The sequence below is a fragment of the Salvelinus fontinalis genome, chromosome 5 (genome assembly GCF_029448725.1).
Source record: "Salvelinus fontinalis isolate EN_2023a chromosome 5, ASM2944872v1, whole genome shotgun sequence".
Lineage (NCBI taxonomy): Eukaryota > Metazoa > Chordata > Actinopteri > Salmoniformes > Salmonidae > Salvelinus > Salvelinus fontinalis.
In genome coordinates this window covers 1,855,406-1,875,255 of record NC_074669.1, presented here as the reverse complement: position 1 = coordinate 1,875,255, position 19,850 = coordinate 1,855,406, and the positions used below count along the sequence as shown (strand labels likewise).

General features: G+C 42.2%; 1 protein-coding gene across 2 annotated transcripts in view; it reads right to left on the bottom strand.

The window, feature by feature from the left end:
- Positions 1–1,781: 1,781 nt before the first annotated feature.
- Positions 1,782–19,850, bottom strand: part of LOC129856198 (mitochondrial glutamate carrier 1-like) — a 45,498-nt gene continuing 27,429 nt past the window's right edge. For both annotated transcript variants that reach the window (XM_055924338.1, XM_055924339.1), the window contains exons 7-11: positions 15,870–15,930; positions 12,753–12,897; positions 11,683–11,837; positions 11,282–11,357; positions 1,782–9,935 (exon numbers count right to left, since the gene is read on the bottom strand). In XM_055924338.1, coding sequence (XP_055780313.1) covers positions 9,788–9,935; positions 11,282–11,357; positions 11,683–11,837; positions 12,753–12,897; positions 15,870–15,930 — 585 coding nt within the window. In that variant the 3' untranslated portion in view covers positions 1,782–9,787. The remainder of the gene's footprint in view (positions 9,936–11,281; positions 11,358–11,682; positions 11,838–12,752; positions 12,898–15,869; positions 15,931–19,850) is intronic.

Here is a 19,850-nt window from a genome sequence, read left to right as displayed (position 1 = left end):
CCAGGTTACAGGTTTGTAACGCTCAGCCATGATACACAGTTACAGGTTTGTAACGCTCGGCTATGATACCAGGTTACAGGTTTGTAACGCTCGGCTATGATACCAGGTTACAGGTTTGTAACGCTCAGCTATGATACAAGGTTACAGGTTTGTAACGCTCGGCTATGATACCGGGTTACAGGTTTGTAACGCTCAGCTATGATACAAGGTTACAGGTTTGTAACGCTCCGCCATGATACACAGTTACAGGTTTGTAACGCTCGGCTATGATACCAGGTTACAGGTTTGTAACGCTCAGCTATGATACCAGGTTACAGGTTTGTAACGCTCAGCTATGATACAAGGTTACAGGTTTGTAACGCTCAGCTATGATACAAGGTTACAGGTTTGTAACGCTCGGCTATGATACCAGGTTACAGGTTTGTAACGCTCGGCTATGATACAAGGTTACAGGTTTGTAACGCTCAGCTATGATACAAGGTTACAGGTTTGTAACGCTCAGCTATGATACAAGGTTACAGGTTTGTAACGCTCAGCTATGATACAAGGTTACAGGTTTGTAACGCTCGGCTATGATACAAGGTTACAGGTTTACAACGCTCGGCTATGATACAAGGTTACAGGTTTGTAACGCTCAGCTATGATACCAGGTTACAGGTTTGTAACGCTCAACTATGATACCAGGTTACAGGTTTGTAACGCTCAGCCATGATACCAGGTTACAGGTTTGTAACGCTCAGCTATGATACAAGGTAACAGGTTTGTAACGCTCAGCTATGATACACGGTTACAGGTTTGTAACGCTCAGCCATGATACAAGGTTACAGGTTTGTAACGCTCAGCTATGATACACGGTTACAGGTTTGTAACGCTCAGCTATGATACAAGGTTACAGGTTTGTAACGCTCAGCTATGATACCAGGTTACAGGTTTGTAACGCTCAGCTATGATACCAGGTTACAGGTTTGTAACGCTCCGCTATGATACCAGGTTACAGGTTTGTAACGCTCAGCTATGATACCAGGTTACAGGTTTGTAACGCTCAGCTATGATACCAGGTTACAGGTTTGTAACGCTCAGCTATGATACAAGGTTACAGGTTTGTAACGCTCAGCTATGATACAAGGTTACAGGTTTGTAACGCTCGGCTATGATACAAGGTTACAGGTTTACAACGCTCAGCTATGATACAAGGTTACAGGTTTGTAACGCTCAGCTATGATACCAGGTTACAGGTTTGTAACGCTCAGCTATGATACCAGGTTACAGGTTTGTAACGCTCAGCTATGATACAAGGTAACAGGTTTGTAACGCTCAGCTATGATACACGGTTACAGGTTTGTAACGCTTAGCCATGATACAAGGTTACAGGTTTGTAACGCTCAGCTATGATACACGGTTACAGGTTTGTAACGCTCAGCTATGATACAAGGTTACAGGTTTGTAACGCTCAGCTATGATACCAGGTTACAGGTTTGTAACGCTCAGCTATGATACAAGGTTACAGGTTTGTAACATGGTCATTGGCCATGTGTAGCGTTGGCTTCAAATCATATTCAATTTACTTTATTTTATACTATTCGTGTGATGTTGTTTAGTTCTATTGCTGAAAGACTGGAATCTTGAATGAAATAAAATAATATCTTGTTCACAACAAAGGACATAGCACGTCGACAGCCGCCATCTTGAATAAGTCTTTCTTTAAAAGAGCCGTGTACCTGAATGAGACGAAGCTGTGTGTATTAATAATATGTCTAAATGAATTAAACAGACATGACCAGTCTAGTTACATCTCATTTTATTAAACAGCAAACAGTGAACAACAGGGAATACAATATCTTCTTATTTATGTTTTTCATTTTCATTTTCTTCATCTTATTGTGTGGGGCGTTGTGTATGGACTGACATTAGAGGGGGTGTGGGGCGTTGTGTAAGGACTGACATTAGAGGGGGTGTGGGGCGTTGTGTAAGGACTGGCATTAGAGGGGGTGTGGGGCGTTGTGTACGGACTGACATTAGAGGGGGTGTGGGGCGTTGTGTACGGACTGACATTAGAGGGGGTGTGGGGCGTTGTGTACGGACTGACATTAGAGGGGGTGTGGGGCGTTGTGTACGGACTGACATTAGAGGGGGTGTGGGGCGTTGTGTACGGACTGACATTAGAGGGGGTGTGGGGCGTTGTGTACGGACTGACATTAGAGGGGGCGTTGTGTATAGACTGGCATTAGAGGGGGTGTTGTGTATAGACTGGCATTAGAGGGGGTGTGGGGTGTTGTGTATAGACTGACAGAGGGGGTGTTGTGTATAGACTGGCATTAGAGGGGGTGTGGGGCGTTGTGTATAGACTGACAGAGGGGGTGTGGGGTGTTGTGTATAGACTGGCATTAGAGGGGGTGTGGGGCGTTGTGTATAGACTGGCATTAGAGGGGGTGTGGGGTGTTGTATAGACTGACAGAGGGGGTGTTGTGTATAGACTGGCATTAGAGGGGGTGTGGGGTGTTGTGTATAGACTGACAGAGGGGGTGTTGTGTATAGACTGGCATTAGAGGGGGTGTGGGGCGTTGTGTATAGACTGGCATTAGAGGGGGTGTGGGGTGTTGTGTATAGACTGACAGAGGGGGTGTTGTGTATAGACTGACAGAGGGGGTGTGGGGCGTTGTGTATAGACTGGCATTAGAGGGGGTGTGGGGTGTTGTGTATAGACTGACAGAGGGGGTGTTGTGTATAGACTGACAGAGGGGGTGTTGTGTATAGACTGACAGAGGGGGTGTTGTGTATAGACTGGCATTAGAGGGGGTGTGGGGCGGTCCATACACAACGCTGTCAGTCCATTGTCATGTTATATTTAGGGATGATTCAATCTGTATTGCGTAAATTCAGCACTATAGCGCAATTGAAATGTAAAAAGGCAATGTTCCCTTATTCGTGAATAATGCATTCATGGTAAACCATCACATTTCAATCCCACCACAGCACTGAACTACCGCCGTACGGATTGGATGGAGCCCCCGGAGTCCTTTAATGCACAACAACAGTTCCTCTTGGAGGAATACAGAGATCCCTAGAGATCTCCCAGCCCCAAGGCCTTACGGGTGTGTGGAGCGGACTCTGACTTAGAGAGTTACTACTGGTAAATACATGGTGTGATACCCCGTGTTCAAAATGGCGCCCTTCTCATTCCAAGATGACACTGTTCCAGCATCAAGAAGGTCCTCTCAAATAGAGCTCATTACCTTGTGTTGTCTAGTGTTTCAGTGATAGGATATTATCTTTGTATGACTAGTATCATAGTGAGTTGTGATGTGATCTTGTGCCTAATATTCCTTTGTGCTTTAAAAAATAATAATAATCGTATACACTCTAAATGTCTTATTTTGGTGTTCAGAGTTCCTCGTTTCCCCCCATCGGTCCTCCCCGCCCCCTGAGATACACACCACGCGGATGGACAGATAACAGAGGAGTGTGATAGACAGAAGGAGAGAGAAAAGAGAGAAAGTACAACTGACAGACAGAAATGTACATGATAGTCATTTAGCAGACGCTCTCATCCAGAGCAGTTATGGTGAAGCACCTCGCTCAAGGAAACGTCAACACATTTTTTTCCCACCTAGTCGGCTCAGGGATTCGAACCAATAAACCTTTTGGTTAATGGCCCAAACGCTCTTAACCGCTAGGCTACCTGCTGCCATACGGTGTCACAGTAACCGACTAAAAACTACGGGCATTACGACACAGTCAGACACACACACACACACACATATTCTACTGTACACTCACAAGCAGATCGAAGCGGTCAGTGCAAATTCACAGCTGATCAAACGAAATGGAAATTACATCATTAATTCAACATGTTTGAAGATTTAAACCGTAAAAATAAATCATAGGAAAAAGGGTTAAAAAAAATAAAGAAAACAATAACAATTGTCAACAATAACAACAACAGCATTAATAACAACAGCCATTTGTAATATCAATGATGACATCATTCGAGACGAGTTAAGCGATCGGAACGTTTTGAGGAATAAACAACACGAATGAAATAACATTTTGAGGTCAATAATCTCCATCCCAAATGGCACTCTATTCCCTATGTAGTGCACTACTTTTGACCAGGGCCCCATAGGGACTAGTGCACTACTTTTGACCAGGGCCCCATAGGGACTAGTGCACTACTTTTGACCAAGGCCACATATGGACTGGTGCACTACTTTTGACTAGGGCTCCATAGGGACTAGTGCACTACTTTTGACTAGGGCCCCATAGGGACTAGTGAATTACTTTTGACCAGGGCCCCATAGGGACTAGTGCACTACTTTTGACTAGGGCTCCATGGGACTAGTGAACTACTTTTGACTAGGGCCCCATAGGGACTAGTGAACTACTTTTGACTAGGGCCCCATAGGGACTAGTGAACTACTTTTGACCAGGGCTCCATAGGGACTAGTGAACTACTTTTGACTAGGGCCCCATAGGGACTGGTGAACTACTTTTGACCAGGGCTCCATAGGGACTAGTGCACTACTTTTGACCAGGGCCCCATAGGGACTAGTGCACTACATAGGGGATAGGGTGCCATTTGGGATGCAGGTATGTCTCTCTGGTCATGGCAGGGACCGGTCCCAGTTCTCCTATAGGAGAGCTTCCCTAGCTACCTCGCCTCTACAGAATAGGAGCTAACCAGGTATAGGAGCTAACCAGCTAAAATCAAGTCGTTTTCACGACTAGTACATGTAATGAATTTAAGAATTAGATTTACTAAATAGATTCAAGTATTATTTTTGTTGGCTCCATTTCTCCACTGCTGTAAGCTAAAAAACTAAAAATATAAAAAATAAAGAAATATGTTTGATTTCACATTAATTTATAATGATAAGCACATTGTTTATTCTATTTTCTTCAGAAGCTAATTCCTGGTGGCATAGTAGTAAACATGTATTTGGTCATAAATGATGAGATCACAGAGTGAAAACATTATCGTCGCCCCGTTGTATACAATTAAGAGTATAAAGATAAACATGACCCTTTCTGCTTCCTGCATTCAAATTATATTATTTTTTTACATTCAAATAAACATCAATTCCTTCACTGGAATGTTTCGACAACAATATAATAATAATAATGAACATAAAATCAACAACTATATTGATTGACAGAAGGAAGGGGGACTGGAGAGGTAGAACATAAAGCCATCAATAAAACAAACAATAAAGACACCGTTCAAATCATCTGCATATGTACAATATAGTAAACAATACATACATATATAGATATAGAGCTATATAACTATATATATATATATATATAGAGAGAGAGACAGACAGAGAGAGTGAGAGAGAGAGAGAGGGAGAGAGACAGAGAGATATGTATATATATATAAATATATATAAATATATATAGATGTATAGATATATATATATTTATATATATATATATATAGAGCTATAGATGTATAGAGCTATAGATATATAGTGCTATAGATATAGAGCTGTAGATATATAGAGCTATAAATATATAGATATATAGAGCTATAGATATATAGAGGTATATATATATAGAGCTATAGATGTATAGAGAGAGCTATAGATGTATAGAGATATAGATATATAGTGCTATAGATATACTGTAGATATATAGAGCTATAGATATATAGAACTATAGATGTATAGAACTAGATATAGAACTATAGATATAGAGCTATAGATATAGAACTATAGATATATAGAGCTATAGATATAGATCTATAGATATATAGAACTATAGATATAGAGCTATAGATATATAGAACTATAGATATATAGAGCTATAGATATATAGAACTATAGATATAGAGCTATAGATATATAGAACTATAGATATATAGAGCTATAGATATAGAGCTATATATAGAACTATAGATATAGAGCTATAGATATATAGAACTATAGATATAGAGCTATAAATATAGAGCTATAGATATAGAGCTATAGATATAGAGCTATAGAACTATAGATATAGAGCTATAGATATATAGAACTATAGATATAGAGCTATAGATATAGAGCTATAGATATAGAGCTATAGATATATAGAACTATAGATATAGAGCTATAGATATATAGAAAGGAATATTGATGATAATAATAATTATAATACATTGAGGAGTTGTTTTGCATATGAACGTTTCAAATGGAAAATGCCCTTTTGGCCCTAAATAGTGGACAGCATTATGGACCCCAGGAAGTAGTAGTGCACTATATAGGGAATAGTGTACCCTATTGGCCCTAAACAGTGGACAGCATTATGGACCCCAGGAAGATTAGCTGACGTCATGGGGATCCGAATAAACGTTTAAATATAGTGCACTACTTTTGACCAGAGTACTATGGGTTCTGGTCCAAAGTAGTGCACTATATAGGGAATAGTGTACCCTATTGGCCCGTGACCAGTACAACTGAAGAGTTGCTTTAGAGACGCTGGGAACAGAGCCTCAGAGGACAGAATCTCCATTGGATATGACACATCAAAGTCACCTTGATCTCCCCGGAGAGATCGGCCAATGGCGCGGCAGGCCTTCGATGATGTAACAAACGCATGCACAACGTAGAGTCTAGAGAAAAACCAAGAACACCTACTAACACATAGATAGTCTGCATTTGACAACGGTTGGAATAACAACAATTCTAGGGTCCCGTTTATCTTTAATATACTGTGGAAACCTCAATTATCATTGATTCTTTTCTCTAGTACAGTGGAAACTTAACAGATGTGTTTGTATAGGTATAGTATTAGTACTGTCACTGGACCAAATCATTTTTTGTATTATTGAGACATAATGTATTATAGCTTGCCTTTTGCACACACTGTATATAGATTTTTTCTATTGTGTTATTGACTGTACGTTTGTTTATGTGTAACTCTGTGTTGTTTGTGTTGTTGTCGCACTGCTTTGCTTTATCTTGACCAGGTGCCAGTTGTAAATGAGAACTTGTTGTCAACTCGCCTACCTGGTTAAATAAAAGTGAAATAAAAAATAAATAAATAAAAACCGATAATCATGTAGGGTCTAAAGAGGCATGAAGACTACTCTGGTTATCTGCGTTCTATAATTCTGTGGGAAAGATGACCGTCTCTATTTATAGTTTGTTTCTAACACAAACACCAATATCGACGTACGTTACGATAGTTCTACTTTCCTTCTATGTCACGGTACCGCATTTACGCTGGTCCCTAGAGAGGAGAAACCACCGGGGACAAGGCCTATCATGGTGCACTCAGAGCTAGAAGGTGATTGGCTGATTTTACAACCCATTAAAGGCATGGATCATTGAGCTGTTCAGGTGAGATCCAAAACGAGTGTGTTGCTTTAGCACATTATACCGATTTGGGCCTGAAACACAGACATTTAAATATACATTTAATATCTCATTCATCATTCTAATTCTTAATAGCAAGTCCGGAGTATTTTGAAAGATGAGACGTTGAGGATTAATAATAAATACCGCTTTGACGTCATACAAGCCAAACACCTGAGTCCCAAATGTGAACTTCACATTTCCAAATCCTAAAACTGATGTCATGTACATATACAGTGCCAACGTTTATGATCACCATGTCTGATGTACAGCTCCAAGATCACATGGGGTCATAACCCCTGGGTTGTGCTGAACAGAATGAGCCTGTGTTTGTCTATTGTGAAGACAATCTACCGTGGAACACACACCTGAATGTGTTCATTAGTTCTTTCTATGAGCCAACTAAATAATGATGTGTTTCCCTGAACTGCCTTGTTGAAAGCCTAACACTGTAATATCATATTTTATAACTTTGCTAGTCGTGTTGCCAATAGAACAAGCCTTCAAATCATGCCCTCCTGACTCAGATAGCGATTTATATAAATGGACATTTTTGGGATTGCATAAACAACAACAGTAATTGTGTGATGACGGGATGCAGGGTTGTGTTCCAACTACAAGTGTCCTTACTCTAGTTTATCAACGGCACAGCGGGGAGAGCTCAAAAATAAAAAGTACCTTATAGTTGAAGACTCTTCTTTGAGTCATAAAAGTGCATTGAAATTGCTTAGGAACTGTGCACACTTTGGAGAGGTGTGTGTGTGTCCACTTGGAGACACCGGTTAGTCCTCTCACTCAAACCCTTGTCATTGTTCTGTCTTATGTTGTATCTACCCCACATTTTCCAGGAATAATCTGATCATGTTACTGAACGTACCCAGAGTATTTTCAGACGTCCTTATCAACAAATGCTGTGAAAAGTACAGTACATATCAAATACACATCAAATCAACAGTGTAATGTTTTTGGATTCAGTCTTGTGTCAGGTGAACTGTTGTGTCCTCACCTTTTGGTCTAATAATTGGATTATCTCTAAACTGTTGCTACCATCGTTATGCTCTTCATATTTCATTTTTTTTCATTTTTTTTTTAATTTAACCCTATCCACAAAGGCCAATTCCCACGAGTGTACAGGGTTAAAGAGCATGCTGGGTAATCTATCTAACTGATCCTGTGTCTCATTAAATCCTTCTTCATTCGGATCAACAATTTTTTTTTTACTACTTATATTATTACAAGATATGTTGTTAAATGTTAATTGTGATTAATAGGCAACAGATGTCATCATGTGACCATTCTGCTGCTATGGCTGTACTGACAGAAACATCTCACTTCCGATATGGCTGCGTAACCACGGCGACATCTAAAAACAAAAATATATCTATTTTTTTAAATCCAAAAAAACAACAACGTAATTTAAGAACGTGATATTTGTGGCTTCATTTGTGTTGCCGACATTAGACCGTTTGGCCCAGTGTTCCTGTTAGTGTGCTCACAACCATGACATTACATTCAACACAATGGGGACACTGAAAGAGGCTACACGCAACTTGTTCACCTCTAGAGGGTCAAATAAATAAATCCCAAATTGGTGGATGTGATCAAAAGCTTATTTTCGTGATGACAGGTGATCTCCTGGATCCTATCGGTGTAGTGAAGGGGGAAAGAGAGGCAGAGAGTTGGGTCACATCAACGTAGGCAAACGTTGTGGGGACTGGATCCTAGCGGGGATCCTAGAGGTGACTGGATCCTAGCGGGGATCCTAGCGGGGACTGGATCCTAGCGGGGATCCTAGAGGTGACTGGATCCGAGAGGTGACTGGATGGTAGCGGGGACTGGATCCTAGAGGGGACTGGATCCTAGCGGGGACTGGATCCTAGCGGGGATCCTAGAGGGGACTGGATCCTAGCGGGGACTGGATTCTAGAGGTGACTGGATCCTAGCGGGGACTGGATCCTAGAGGTGACTGGATCGTAGCGGGGATCCTAGAGGTGACTGGATCCTAGCGGGGACTGGATCCTAGCGAGGATCCTAGCGGTGACTGGATCCTAGAGGTGACTGGATCCTAGAGGGGACTGGATCGTAGCGGGGACTGGATCCTAGAGGTGACTGGATCCTAGAGGGGACTGGATCGTAGCGGGGACTGGATCGTAGCGGGGACTGGATCGTAGCGGGGACTGGATCCTAGAGGTGACTGGATCGTAGCGGGGATCGTAGCGGGGACTGGATCGTAGCGGGGACTGGATCGTAGCGGGAACTGGATCCTAGCGGGGACTGGATCCTAGAGGTGACTGGATCCTAGCGGGGACTGGATCCTAGCGGGGACTGGATCCTAGAGGTGACTGGATCCTAGAGGTGACTGGATCCTAGAGGTGTGTGGTCCGTGCATGATGTAGTTGTGATTTTGTAAGGGAGGAGGGAAAGGCAGAGATCTGAATGGTTGATGTTCTTGTCACTTAGTTGCCAGGCAGGAAGCTGAGGATGTATTCTCCCGCGCCGAAGAAGTAGACCACCTGGGCGATACCAAATAAGGGCGCGATGACCAGGGCACGGCAGTACGCCCCCTTCAGGAACGCTGAGGGACCCTCGTTCTTCATGATTTTACTGATGGAAGAGAAGAGAGGAGAGACACGGGCAACACAGATTAGCAACAAGATATCAGTGAATAGTTTTACCTCGTTACTAATGATGTCTTTTAATTGAATATGGCAACGCACCACAGCTGCTAAATTGTGTCCGCCTCCCCCCCGGAGTTTATATAGTTTATATAGTTTATATAGTTAATATAGTTTATATAGTTTATATTATTCAAATAAAGGTCTCAGAAAAGTATCTTGAATACCTCTCAGAAAACCAAATAATAATAGTTAAAATTATTTGAATATATGCAAGTTATTTTGAACCCCCCCCCCCCCCCCCCCCCCCCCCAGCAAAACAAAACAAATTGTTGATTTGATGGTTGACCCATTTTTGGTTTGGAGGGCTCTTAAATATGGTCTTAATACAGCCTGTAATTAGATACATGAATCACCTCAACATTAGAGTTGATCACTTCTGCAGCATCAAAAACGACCAACACACATATGTTCATAACGACTGACATAAGGTAACATGTTGTAACATGTTCCTAGTTAAGATATGTTATAAACTAGCCTAGTTAAGATATGTTATAAACTAGCCTAGTTAAGATATGTTGTAAACTAGCCTAGTTAAGATATGTTATAAACTAGCCTAGTTAAGATATGTTATAAACTAGCCTAGTTAAGATATGTTGTAAACTAGCCTAGTTAAGATATGTTGTAAACTAGCCTAGTTAAGATATGTTGTAAACTAGCCTAGTTAAGATATGTTGTAAACTAGCCTAGTTAAGATATGTTGTAAACTAGCCTAGTTAAGATATGTTGTAAACTAGCCTAGTTAAGATATGTTGTAAACTAGCCTAGTTAAGATATATTGTAAACTAGCCTTGTTAAGATATGTTGTAAACTAGCCTAGTTAAGATATGTTATAAACTAGCCTAGTTACGATATGTTGTAAACTAGCCTAGTTAAGATATGTTGTTATGTTGTAAACTAGTCTAGTTAAGATATGTTGTAAACTAGTCTAGTTAAGATATGTTATAAACTAGCCTAGTTAAGATATGTTATAAACTAGCCTAGTTAAGATATGTTGTAAACTAGCCTAGTTAAGATATGTTGTAAACTAGCCTAGTTAAGATATGTTGTAAACTAGCCTAGTTAAGATATGTTGTAAATTAGCCTAGTTAAGATATGTTGTAAACTAGCCTAGTTAAGATATGTTGTAAACTAGCCTAGTTAAGATATGTTGTAAACTAGCCTAGTTAAGATATGTTGTAAACTAGCCTAGTTAAGATATGTTGTAAACTAGCCTAGTTAAGATATGTTGTAAACTAGCCTAGTTAAGATATGTGTTGGTGCGATTGAGGTTACCTGATACAATCAGTCACACCACTGTACGTTTCCTCTGTACTCCCCCTGTTCATAGACTGGATTCTGGTCTTAATCACTGTAAATACACAACAACACCATGTTAACACAACAAAACACACACTAACGCAACTAAGAACATATGATTGGTGTAAGAGCCAGACTAAATATAGAACATAGTATAAGCCTTATTGTACGACATTCTAGGGTCTCATAAGAAGTGATAAGAAGTTCTAAAGAAAGACCCATGTCCCACGTACTGCCAGCCTATATTACTACAGTATTACTAATTATATACTGGATATTATGTCTCACCATCTACAGGGTTGACAGCCACAGCGGCCGTTACTGCCAGCCCATATTACTACAGTATTACTAATTATATACTGGATATTATGTCTCACCATCTACAGGGTTGACAGCCACAGCGGCCGTGCTGCCAGCCAGACAGCCTGCCAGGAATGACACATAGAACGGGGCGGGGCCCTCTGCTCCTCTCTTCCCCAGGGTGTTCAGGTTGGCAAACAGAGGGAAATAGATGATGGAAAATGGAACATCCCTGAGAGGAGAGGAGAGGAGAGGAGAGGAGGCAGGGGCAGGGGTAGTGGAGGGGAGGGGAGGGGAGGGGGGAAGGTAGGGGAGGGGAGGTAGGGGAATGAGAGAATTAGAAATCAGCAGAGTAGAGTTGATCATTTTGTCAAACCTCAGCGGACAGAGCATTGTGTCTGTGTCTCTATAGATAGACTGTAGTTATATTTCCTTGATTCCTTGCGTCCTCTTTCCTCGACCCCTTCTCAAAACATCCTGGAGGAGAAGATCCAAGGTCACTTCGCCTTGGACCTTCTCCTCCAAAGCATTTTGAGGAGGCAAGGAGAAAGGAGGCAAGGAGAGAGGAGGTAAAGAATCAAGTTAAGACAATGCTAGAGTCTAGAGTGGTGTAGTGCTTGGTGGTTAGAGCAGTGTATGTTTCTAAATGGTGTCAGGCAGTGTATCAGAGCAGTGTGGCCCCCCAGGTCCTTGTATAGAGCCCTACCTGAGCAGTGTGGCCCCCAGGTCCTTGTATAGAGCCATACCTGAGCAGTGTGGCGCCCCAGGTCCTTGTATAGAGCCCTACCTGAGCAGTGTGGCTCCCAGGCCCTTGTATAGAGCCCTACCTGAGCAGTGTGGCCCCCAGGCCCTTGTATAGAGCCCTACCTGAGCAGTGTGGCTCCCAGGTCCTTGTATAGAGCCCTACCTGAGCAGTGTGGCTCCCAGGTCCTTGTATAGAGCCCTACCTGAGCAGTGTGGCTCCCAGGTCCTTGTATAGAGCCCTACCTGAGCAGTGTGGCCCCCAGGCCCTTGTATAGAGCCCTACCTGAGCAGTGTGGCGCCCAGGTCCTTGTATAGAGCCCTACCTGAGCAGTGTGGCCCCCAGGCCCTTGTATAGAGCCCTACCTGAGCAGTGTGGCCCCCAGGTCCTTGTATAGAGCCCTACCTGAGCAGTGTGGCCCCTAGGCCCTTGTACAGCCCAGCGATGCCCTTCTCTTTCAGTAGTTCCCTGGTCAGCTGCATGGCGGTGGGGGACTTTGTCGGCACGGTCCCTGGTACTACTGTCTCTGGCATCAGCTTCCTCTGGGCCTCTGAGGGTGGGGGGGGAGCATGGTGTTAAATTGTTCTCGCTGTGGGGCATAGTATCTATCTCTATCTATCTATATATCTAACTAACTAGTTTGCTGGTATTTATTTTGGCGAGATTATTATGAGATTATAAATCATTATAAGGCTTGTTACTAGCAGGTCAACAGCCTATGTGATTCCATTATTGACCACACGAAGGCAGCATTTATCCATATTTCAGAAATATTACAGAGAGTTGGAGAGAGGAATCCCCACAGAGAATTTTAGAAACACTTAATAAGAGGGCTGTGTTTTTACCCTGGTGTGATGTTTTGATAACCGTGTAAATGTCTCTCTGACAAGGTTGACTTTTATCAATATATTTGCCTGTATCACCCCCCCCCCTCCCAAAATGAAATGCTAATTAGCTGCTAATGTGGCTATCATAAAGAACTACAAATGCATGATGATCCGGACGAAAATGCCGAATCGAGGCAAAGGTGAGAATCTCTGGATTAACTAATTATAGCTAAATGTAGTAATTAATAAATTGGCTAAATGTCTTTAAATGGACCATTTTGTGAAATGTCTTATGCTAATTTTAAATTGACACAATACCTGTTAGCAAAGATGTCAGCTAGAGATGACGTGCAGGAGCATGCTGGGATTTGTAGTTTTGGATGAAGTCTACTGTACCTCGGTGCTAATTTGCATTTTCGAATCTGAGAGTAAATCTAGCTGAATATATTGATAAAAGTCACTTTGCCCGAGAGAGATTTACACGGTTATCAAAACATCCCGCCAGGGTTAGCCTACACGAAACACAGTCCTTATTTTAAGTTTCTAAAATCCCTTATGGGGAAAAATAAATGGAGGAAAACTCTAGACCACCTTTACTCCACACACAGAAACACGTAGACAAAGTTCTACCTCGCCCTCCAATTGGCAAATTTGACCATAATTCTATTTTCCTGATTCATCCGATGGCATTGAGGAGTACACCACATCAGTCACCGACTTCGTCAAATAAGTGCATTGATGATGTCGTCCCCAAGGTGACCGTACGCACATACCCCAACCAGAAGCCATGGATTACAGGCAACATCTGCACTGAGCTAAAGGGTAGAGCTTCCGTTTTCAAGGAGCGGGACTCTAACCCGGATAAGAAATCCCGCTATGCCCTCTGACGAACCATCAAACAGGCAAATTGTCAATAAAAGACGAAGATTAAATCCTACTACACCGGCTCCGACGCTCGTCGGATGTGTCAAGGCTTGCAAACTATTATGGACTACAAAGGGAAGCCCAGCCGCAAGCTGCCCAGTGACAGGAGCCCACCAGACACCAGACAAGCCCACCAGACAAGACAAAAATGACTTCAATGTGCGCTTAGAGGCAAGCAACACTGAAGCATGCATGAAAGCACCAGTTGTTCTTGATGACTGTGTGATCACGCTCACCATAGCCGATGTGAGTAAGATCTTTAAACAGGTCAATATTCACAAGGCCGCAGGGCCAGACGGATTACCAGGATGTGTACTCCGACTCCCATTCACTCCTTGAAGGAGTGCTCTCCTTGTCCCAGAATCACCCAGAATGCACTTCACGGCCCATTGACGATGCACGGGCAACGTAATACGATTCCAATGGAGATTCCTCAAAACTATCTCTGCTCAGGATCTTCTTTGTTCCTCCCTCCATATCAGCCATCTCTCCATTTTACTGATCCATCTCTCTCTTATCGATTCCCCTCCATCTCTCTCCTACCGATTCCCCTCCATCTCACTCTTACCGTTTCCCCTCCATCTCTCTCCTACCGATTCCCCTCCATCTCTCTCTTATCGATTCTCCTCCATCTCTCTCTTATCGATTCTCCTCCATCTCTCTAAATCTCCTACAGATTCTCCCTCATCTCCCTAAATCTCTAACCGATTCCCCTCCATCCCTCTAAATCTCTAACAGATTCTCCTCCATCCCTCTAAAAATCTTACAGATTCTCCTCCATCCCTCAAAATCTCTTACAGATTCTCCTCCATCCCTCTAAATCTCTAACAGATTCTCCTCCATCTCTCTAGATCTCTAACAGATTCTCCTCCATCTCTCTAAATCTCTAACGGATTCTCCTCATCTCTCTAAATCTCTAACAGATTCTCCTCCATCTCTCTCTTACAGATTCACCTCCATCCCTCTAAATCTCTTACAGATTCTCCTCCATCTCTCTAAATCTCTAACAGATTCTCCTCCATCCCTCTAAATCTCTAACAGATTCTCCTCCATCTCTCTAAATCTCTAACAGATTCTCCTCCATCCCTCTAAATCTCTAACAGATTCTCCTCCATCTCTCTAAATCTCTAACAGATTCTCCTCCATCTCTCTAAATCTCTAACAGATTCTCCTCCATCCCTCTAAATCTCTAACAGATTATCCTCCATCTCTCTAAATCTCTAACAGATTCTCCTCCATCTCTCTAAATCTCTAACAGATTCTCCTCCATCTCTCTAAATCTCTAACAGATTCTCCTCCATCTCTCTAAATCTCTAACAGATTCTCCTCCATCTCTCTAAATCTCTAACAGATTCTCCTCCATCTCTCTAAATCTCTAACAGATTCTCCTCCATCTCTCTAAATCTCTAACAGATTCTCCTCCATCTCTCTGAATCTCTTACAGATTCACCTCCATCCCTCTAAATCTCTTACAGATTCTCCTCCATCTCTCTAAATCTCTAACAGATTCTCCTCCATCCCTCTAAATCTCTAACAGATTCTCCTCCATATCTCTAAATCTCTAACAGATTCTCCTCCATCCTTCTAAATCTCTAACAGATTCTCCTCCATCTCTCTCTAACAGATTCTCCTCCATCCCTCTAAATCTCTAACAGATTCTCCTCCAACCCTCTAAATCTCTAACAGATTCTCCTCCAACTCTAAATCTCTAACAGATTCTCCTCCATCTCTAAATCTCTAACAGATTCTCCTCCATCTCTAAATCTCTTACCAATTCTTCCAGCATCTTGAAGCTGAATCTTCAACATCTCCATAGGAGTCGTGACGATAACCTGTGATGATAAACACAAATACAAAATGAAAATATCTGACAGCAACATTTGACAAGGTGTTATAACCAGGGGTGGGATATTTTCTGGGGGATAGGTACAGGTGTAGGATCTTAACCACTAGATATAGTGGTTATGTTGTGGAGACCTAGACTAAAAAATAGTGGTTATGATTTGGAGACCTAGATTAGACATAGTGGTTATGTAGAGGAAGCCTAGACTAGACATAGTGGTTATGATGTGGAGACCTAGACTAGACATAGTGGTTATGATGTGGAGACCTAGACTAGAATAGACATAGTGGTTATGATGTGGAGACCTAGACTAGACATAGTGGTTATGCTGTGGAGACCTAGACTAGACATAGTGGTTATGCTGTGGAGACCTAGACTAGACATAGTGGTTATGATGTGGAGACCTAGACTAGACATAGTGGTTATGATGTGGAGACCTAGACTAGACATAGTGGTTATGATGTGGAGACCTAGACTAGACATAGTGGTTATGATGTGGAGACCTAGACTAGACATAGTGGTTATGCTGTGGAGACCTAGACTAGACATAGTGGTTATGATGTGGAGACCTAGACTAGAAATAGTGGTTATGATGTGGAGACCTAGACTAGACATAGTGGTTATGATGTGGAGACCTAGACTAGAATAGACATAGTGGTTATGATGTGGAGACCTAGACTAGACATAGTGGTTATGTTGTGGAGACCTAGACTAGACTAGATATAGTGGTTATGATGTGGAGACCTAGACTAGACATAGTGGTTATGCTGTGGAGACCTAGACTAGACATAGTGGTTATGCTGTGGAGACCTAGACTAGACATAGTGGTTATGCTGTGGAGACCTAGACTAGACATAGTGGTTATGATGTGGAGACCTAGACTACACTAGATATAGTGGTTATGATGTGGAGACCTAGACTAGACATAGTGGTTATGATGTGGAGACCTAGACTAGACATAGTGGTTATGATGTGGAGACCTAGACTAGACATAGTGGTTATGATGTGGAGACCTAGACTAGACATAGTGGTTATGATGTGGAGACCTAGACTAGACATAGTGGTTATGCTGTGGAGACCTAGACTAGACATAGTGGTTATGCTGTGGAGACCTAGACTAGACATAGTGGTTATGCTGTGGAGACCTAGACTAGACATAGTGGTTATGCTGTGGAGACCTAGACTAGACATAGTGGTTATGATGTGGAGACCTAGACTAGACATAGTGGTTATGCTGTGGAGACCTAGACTAGACATAGTGGTTATGCTGTGGAGACTAAGACTAGACTAGACATAGTGGTTATGATGTGGAGACCTAGACTAGACTAGACATAGTGGTTATGATGTGGAGACCTGGACTAGACTAGACATAGTGGTTATGCTGTGGAGACCTAGACTAGACTAGACATAGTGGTTATGCTGTGGAGACCTAGACTAGACATAGTGGTTATGCTGTGGAGACCTAGACTAGACATAGTGGTTATGATGTGGAGACCTAGACTAGACATAGTGGTTATGCTGTGGAGACCTAGACTAGACTAGACATAGTGGTTATGATGTGGAGACCTAGACTAGACTAGACATAGTGGTTATGATGTGGAGACCTAGACTAGACTAGACATAGTGGTTATGCTGTGGATACCTAGACTAGACTAGACATAGTGGTTATGATGTGGAGACCTAGACTAGACATAGTGGTTATGTTGTGGAGACCTAGACTAGACTAGACATAGTGGTTATGATGTGGAGACCTAGACTAGACTAGATATAGTGGTTATGATGTGGAGACCTAGACTACACATAGTGGTTATGCTGTGGAGACCTAGACTAGACATAGTGGTTATGTTGTGGAGACCTAGACTAGACTAGACATAGTGGTTATGATGTGGAGACCTAGACTAGACATAGTGGTTATGTTGTGGAGACCTAGACTAGACTAGACATAGTGGTTATGATGTGGAGACCTAGACTAGACTAGATATAGTGGTTATGATGTGGAGACCTAGACTAGACTAGATATAGTGGTTATGATGTGGAGACCTAGACTACACATAGTGGTTATGCTGTGGAGACCTAGACTAGACATAGTGGTTATGATGTGGAGACCTAGACTAGACATAGTGGTTATGATGTGGAGACCTAGACTAGACTAGACTAGACATAGTGGTTATGATGTGGAGACCTAGACTAGACTAGATATAGTGGTTATGATGTGGAGACCTAGACTAGACATAGTGGTTATGATGTGGAGACCTAGACTAGACATAGTGGTTATGATGTGGAGACCTAGACTAGACTAGACATAGTGGTTATGATGTGGAGACCTAGACTAGACTAGACATAGTGGTTATGATGTGGAGACCTAGACTAGACTAGATATAGTGGTTATGATGTGGAGACCTAGACTAGACTAGATATAGTGGTTATGATGTGGAGACCTAGACTACACATAGTGGTTATGCTGTGGAGACCTAGACTAGACATAGTGGTTATGATGTGGAGACCTAGACTAGACTAGACATAGTGGTTATGATGTGGAGACCTAGACTAGACATAGTGGTTATGATGTGGAGACCTAGACTAGACTAGACTAGACATAGTGGTTATGATGTGGAGACCTAGACTAGACTAGATATAGTGGTTATGATGTGGAGACCTAGACTAGACATAGTGGTTATGATGTGGAGACCTAGACTAGACATAGTGGTTATGATGTGGAGACCTAGACTAGACATAGTGGTTATGATGTGGAGACCTAGACTAGACATAGTGGTTATGATGTGGAGACCTAGACTAGACATAGTGGTTATGATGTGGAGACCTAGACTAGACATAGTGGTTATGATGTGGAGACCTAGACTAGACATAGTGGTTATGATGTGGAGACCTAGACTAGACATAGTGGTTATGCTGTGGAGACCTAGACTAGACATAGTGGTTATGATGTGGAGACCTAGACTAGACATAGTGGTTATGCTGTGGAGACCTAGACTAGACATAGTGGTTATGATGTGGAGACCTAGACTAGACATAGTGGTTATGCTGTGGAGACCTAGACTAGACATAGTGGTTATGCTGTGGAGACCAAGACTAGACTAGACATAGTGGTTATGATGTGGAGACCTAGACTAGACTAGACATAGTGGTTATGATGTGGAGACCTGGACTAGACTAGACATAGTGGTTATGCTGTGGAGACCTAGACTAGACTAGACATAGTGGTTATGCTGTGGAGACCTAGACTAGACATAGTGGTTATGCTGTGGAGACCTAGACTAGACATAGTGGTTATGATGTGGAGACCTAGACTAGACATAGTGGTTATGCTGTGGAGACCTAGACTAGACTAGACATAGTGGTTATGATGTGGAGACCTAGACTAGACTAGACATAGTGGTTATGATGTGGAGACCTAGACTAGACTAGACATAGTGGTTATGCTGTGGATACCTAGACTAGACTAGACATAGTGGTTATGATGTGGAGACCTAGACTAGACATAGTGGTTATGTTGTGGAGACCTAGACTAGACTAGACATAGTGGTTATGATGTGGAGACCTAGACTAGACTAGATATAGTGGTTATGATGTGGAGACCTAGACTACACATAGTGGTTATGCTGTGGAGACCTAGACTAGACATAGTGGTTATGTTGTGGAGACCTAGACTAGACTAGACATAGTGGTTATGATGTGGAGACCTAGACTAGACTAGACATAGTGGTTATGATGTGGAGACCTAGACTAGACATAGTGGTTATGTTGTGGAGACCTAGACTAGACTAGACATAGTGGTTATGATGTGGAGACCTAGACTAGACTAGATATAGTGGTTATGATGTGGAGACCTAGACTAGACTAGATATAGTGGTTATGATGTGGAGACCTAGACTACACATAGTGGTTATG